Source organism: Phaseolus vulgaris, chromosome 6 (assembly GCF_000499845.2).
Source record: "Phaseolus vulgaris cultivar G19833 chromosome 6, P. vulgaris v2.0, whole genome shotgun sequence".
Classification (NCBI taxonomy): domain Eukaryota; kingdom Viridiplantae; phylum Streptophyta; class Magnoliopsida; order Fabales; family Fabaceae; genus Phaseolus; species Phaseolus vulgaris.
In genome coordinates this window covers 11,164,995-11,170,741 of record NC_023754.2, presented here as the reverse complement: position 1 = coordinate 11,170,741, position 5,747 = coordinate 11,164,995, and the positions used below count along the sequence as shown (strand labels likewise).

General features: G+C 52.6%; 1 protein-coding gene across 1 annotated transcript; it reads left to right on the top strand.

The window, feature by feature from the left end:
• The first annotated feature begins 395 nt into the window (after positions 1-395).
• On the top strand, positions 396-1,116 carry LOC137833372 (interactor of constitutive active ROPs 4-like). Its single transcript, XM_068641723.1, has 2 exons — positions 396-941; positions 1,111-1,116. Exons 1-2 carry the CDS (start codon positions 396-398, stop codon positions 1,114-1,116), a joined length of 552 nt encoding a protein of 183 aa, XP_068497824.1.
• Positions 1,117-5,747: the final 4,631 nt, after the last annotated feature.

The following is a 5,747-nucleotide window of genomic DNA, read 5'->3' as shown; positions in this document are numbered from 1 at the left end:
CATCTCTTCAACCTGGGGAGATCGAGGTGGTGGAGGTAGAGGAAGGTTCACCCCCTCCTCCTTCTACTCAACCTGCCCCAGAGCCCACGTGCCTTCCCTCTCCCCGCCAGCAGCCATCTCCAGCTCCTCGACCACCATCTCCCCCAGGAGGCCAATCTCGTGGTCAATCTGCTCCTCCTGCTGGGGGCGCTTCTGCTCATTCAGGGAGTCTCCCACCACCACTGCCAACCTCCGCTGCTACTGCTGAATGTGGTGGATCCAGCTCGCGACCAAGCGTCTCTGGGGCTAGTCACGAGAACTTCAGCCGGGTCATCACCTTGGTTTGACAGCTCATCTGCAACCGAGAGCTCGTTGAATGGAGCGGAGATGAGGTGGATATGCACCTGGCTAGGCAGATGGTGCTCTCTTTGGAGTTTTCCACCCAACACCGCAAGCAAATAGCCCTGGAGAAGAGGGTAAAGGAGCTTGAGCATGACAAGGAGTCACTGCAAAGTGACTTCGAAGCTGCTCAAGGGACCGTAGATCTGATGCGGGGCATGGTGGAAAAAGCTAGGAGGGAGTACCTAGCGCAGGTCCAAGAGACCATCAAGAATGAGATCTTGATGGGGCAAGCCGTCAATTCACTGGACTGCGAGGTGGTGCAACTGCGGGCCGAGGCCTCCTCCCTACGCCAACTGAACTCTCAATTAGTGGGGGAGCTCGAGTCCACCAAGGAAGCGGCCGCTACTGGGGAGAAGAAACTTGAGGAGGTGGTGGGCAAACTGTCTGAAGCCAAGGGCCAATTGGAAGAAGCTGCCTCTTCCCTTGCTGCCCTTACCACCGAGAAAAATGCTGCGGAGGCCTCAAAGCAAAAACTAGAGGCTGAGAAAGCCGATCTTATGAACATGGGTGCTGACGCCCTTACTGACGGATTCGAGCTGGCGCTCGAGCAGATCCGATGCGTTCTCCCAGATTTGGACCTCTCGCAATTCAGCATTTATCACGAAGTGGTAGATGGAAAGCTCACCCCTCCTCCTTGAGCTCTTCTCTTTTTTGTAAATTTATACTTCTGCACAACTTTTTGTACTTGGAATTTGTATAAAACTTGGTGTGAATACATACTCATTTCAGCTATAAGCTTCTTCTCTTGTACTTTCTTGAGCTTCACCTTTCTTTATGCACACGACTAACTGTTGGCTAGCTTAGGTTTAGCGCGATCTTGTACTCTTTGATCTTGGCCTCTACTTTGATCGCGACTAACAACTTCCCTAGCTTTATCTTTAACAGCTCTTGTGCGCTGCTTTGTACCACTAGCCCATCACTGACGACTCATCAGTCATCGTTCTTTGGTCTTCACTTAGTTTTTCTGTCGCTCTAGCGCCGAGTGCATAGAGGACTTTGACATCGATCGCTCGAGGTGATGCCTTGTTTTGGGGAAAGAAAAGTGTTTCTCGCTAACCCCTCTTACCTTCCCCAAGGTCATCACCCTTTGGCGGATCGGGTCATTCTTTCCCTGCCTCACTCCTGGGGTGAGAAGGGTTTCAAACTAAGAGCCTTACTGGGCCAATATTGGTGCATGCCAAGTGGGTAAGGACATTTGTCAAAATCTTTCCTTTCCCTCTCTTGGTCTTACTAGCACCCCTGGCTTTTCAAAACCCTGGTCGCCTGCACTCACACCTGGGGTGAGGAAGCCTTAGATCAGTGCCAGTACTCGCGCCTAGGGCGAGTAAGGCCTAACCGATCACCTGCACTTGCGCCTGGGGCAAGGAGGATTTTAACTTTAATACTTGCGCACACTTGGTATGCTGGAAATCTTTTCATTGGGTGGCCTCGTCAAAAACCCTCCTTAAGGAAAAGAGTGCCCCCTTGTCTGTTCAACTATTTCCACTATATACAGAGCATATATCTTTAGCGCGAGAACGCAACTACTTTACAACTTAACTGAAGTAAAATTTTAAGTGGGTGGCATTCCATGTTCTGGGGATTGCTCCTCCCTCCAGAGTTTCTAGCCGATAAGCTCCGTTCTCCAACGTCTCAACCACTCTGTACGGGCCTGTCCACTTTGGAGACAACTTGTTCCCCATCTCATTCTGATGCGCCTTTCTCATCACCAGATCACCTTCCTGGAAGCGCCTGAGCCTCACCTTAGAGTTGTGCCTCCGTTATACTCTTCTCTTTATAGCTTCAGCACTGACTCTGGCTTCTTCTCGCACTTCGTCCAGTAGGTCGAGATTCACCTTTCGCTCTTCATTGGACTCTTCAGCAATGAAATTCAAGAATCTGGGGGAGCTCTCTTGTATCTCCACGGGAATCATGGCGTCTGTCCCGTAGACAAGGCTGAAGGGTGTCTCATGGGTGCTGGACTGTGGGGTGGTATGATTAGACCATACGATTCTGGGGACCTCGTCTGCCCAGCCTCCTTTAGCCTTGTCTAGTCTCCGCTTCAGCCCCCTGAGCAGTACTCGGTTGGCCGACTCCACCTGCCCATTGGTTTGTGGGTGTTCCACTGAAGCGAAAACCTGCTGTATCTTTAACTCCTCACACATCTTCCTCAGCTGATGACTCGTGAACTGGGTGCCATTGTCGGAGACCAACCTCTTGGGTATTCCGAAGTGACAAACGATGTTCTTCCAGACAAAGTGCTCGACTTTCTGTGCGGTGATGTGTGCGACTGGCTCTGCCTCCACCCACTTGGTGAAGTACTCGATGGCCACGATGAGAAACTTCATCTGCCTTATCGCCAGGGGGAAAGGTCCTAGGATGTCGATCCCCCATGTGTGAAATGGCCACGGGCTATGGATGGACCTCAACTCCTCAGGAGGTGCCTTGTGCCAGTCTGCGTGAAGTTGACACTGTTTGCAACGCTGAGCGAACCTCACGCAGTCTTCCTTCAGCTTTGGCCAGTAGTACCCCGCGCGGAGTATCCTACTTGCCAAAGCGCGACCACCTACATGGCTTCCGCACACCCCCTCGTGCAGCTCAGACATGAGTCTGGTGCATTGCTCGCCGTGCACGCAGATCTGCACAGGGTGAGAAAATCCAAATCTAAAGAGGTTTCCATCAATTAGAGTAAACTTACTCGAGCTCCTCTTTATCCTTTTTGCCTCTGCCACGTCAAGTGGGAGTACACCATCTTCTAGGTACAACTGGTACGGTGTTATCCACGTGTCGGGTTCCTTCACCGCGCCGACCTCCATTGACTCATCGATCCTCGACGGTCGCGCTCTCACCCTCGGTGCTTTCAACGTTTCTTGAGTCAACGACCGATGACCGATCGTTAGACGCTCCATTGATTTGTACACATGAAGTACCTGGTTGTCTGACACGAACGCTCGCGGTACCTTCAAGGTCTCCTGGATGACGGTCCTCTGCTTCCCCCCCTTGCCTGAGCTGGCCAGCTTGGCAAGCAGGTCTGCTCTGGCATTTTGCTCTCTTGGCACGTGCACCAATTCAAACTCGGTGAAGGACGTCTTCAGGAGCTGTACATATTCCAGGTAGGCTGCCATCTGGGGATCTTTTGCCTGGAACTCCCCTGTAACCTGCCCGGTGACTAGCAAAGAGTCGCTTTTAGCCAGCAGGTTTCTTGCTCCCATTTCTCTTGCTAGCAACATTCCTGCGATCAGGGCTTCATACTCCGCCTGATTGTTGCTAGCCTTGAAGGCAAAGCGGAGGGACTACTCGATCAGTACCCCGTTTGGGCCTTCCAAAATGACTCCAGCGCCGCTCCCCTGCTGATTAGAGGAGCCGTCCACCGATAACACCCATCGAAAATCTAAACCTTCTGTAGGTGTCGCGATCGACGATAGCTCGACCGCAAAGTCCGCGAACACCTGCCCCTTGATCGGTCCTCGGGGCTCGTATTGAATGTCAAACTCTGACAATTCGACCGCCCACTTGACCATCCTTCCTGCTACGTCAGGTTTCTTCAGCACGTTTTGGATGGGTAGATCCGTCATTACCACCACTGTGAAGCTGTGGAAGTAATGCCTGAGTCTTCTTGCTGAAAATACCACTGCCAGGGCAGCCTTCTCGAGGGCCTGGTACCTTGTTTCAGGGCCTTGCAGCACCTTACTCACGAAGTACACAGGCCTCTGGGCCTGATCTTGCTCTTGCACCAGGACTGAGCTGACTGCTCTCTCCGTCACAGCGAAGTATAGACGAAGAGGGATGCCTACCTGAGGTTTACGCAAGACTGGTGGGCTTGCCAGATACTCCTTCAGCTTGATGAAGGCCTCCTCGCACTCCTGTGTCCAAAGGAATCTGCTGTTGCGTTTAAGACACTGAAAGTACGGATGACCTTTCTCCCCTCCAGCGGACATAAACCGGGATAAGGCTGCCAAGCGACTGGTGAGTTGTTGCACCTCCTTCACCGTCGTCGGGCTCCTCATTGCCACGATCGCTGCGCACTTCTCTGGGTTAGCTTCGATTCCCCGCTTTGTTAAGAGGAAACCCAAGAACTTCCCAGCCTCCATGCCAAAAATACACTTCTCAGGGTTGAGCTTCAGCCTGTACTTGGCGATGGTGGTGAATAGTTCCTCCAGATCAGCTGCATGATGCTTCTTCTCTTGGGACGTGACCACCATGTCATCTACATATGCATGTACGTTCCTTCCCAGCATGGGCGAGAGCACCCTATCCATGAGTCGCTGGTAGGTAGCCCCCGCGTTCTTTAACCCGAATGGCATGACCTTGTAGCAATAGCAAGACCGTTCCGTCATGAACGCGGTCTTGCACTCATCCATGGGGTGCATCCTGATCTGGTTATACCCTAAGAAAGCATCCAAGAAGCTGAGTAGCTTCCCCCCTGATGCGCTATCCACCAGAGCATCTATACTGGGTAAGGGGTAAGAGTCTTTGGGGCATGCCTTGTTGAGGTCAGTGAAGTCCACACACATCCTCCACTTGCCATTTGACTTCTGCACCAGTACCACGTTCGCTAGCCACTCTGGGTACTAGATCTCCCTGATGTGCCCTGCAGCAAGGAGCTTTTGCGCTTCGTCGTGGATCACCTTCCTCTTTTCCTCGTTGAATTTCCTTCGCCTCTGTCGCACAGGTCGAACCTTAGGATCCATCGACAGACGATGGCAAAGGAAATCGGGGTCGATTCCTGGCATGTCAGACGCTGACCATACAAAGGCACCCATGTGCTTCTCGATAACACCGACAATCAGCTTTCGCTCTTCTTCAACGAGAGATCCTCCCAACTTGAACTTTTTCCCCCTTATGTCCACTTCAACCCATCCTTCAGCTGGGTGGGGCCTTCTCTCACTAGCGATGACCGCCCTCACGATTCCTGACTCGCGGGGAGTGATCGCGCCTTCCTCTTCTTCTTCAACCTGAGCTACCTGGGAGCCCCCCATCGTAGCGTTCTCCATCCTCCGAGCGCCATGCGTTCTCGTAACCACCGATCGCTCTTCGCGCACACTAGGTTCTGGTGTCGTGGTGACGTGACATACGCTTCTCTTCTGCTTGAGGCTGTTCTCATAACAGCGTCTAGCCTCAGCCTGATCCGACTTGATGGTTATTACGGTTCCCTCCATCGACGACAGCTTCAGCTTCATGTGCCTCGTTGATGGTATTGCGCCCAACCTATTGAGTGTTGGCCTTCCCAACAAAATGTTGTACGCAGAAGGGGCGTTCACCACCAAGTACTTTATCCTTTCGGTGCGGGCCGTCGTTCCATCAGTGAACGTTGTCCTCAGCTCAATGTACCCCCGCACCTCCACCTGATCCCCAGCAAAGCCGTAAAGACACCCGGTATACGGTCT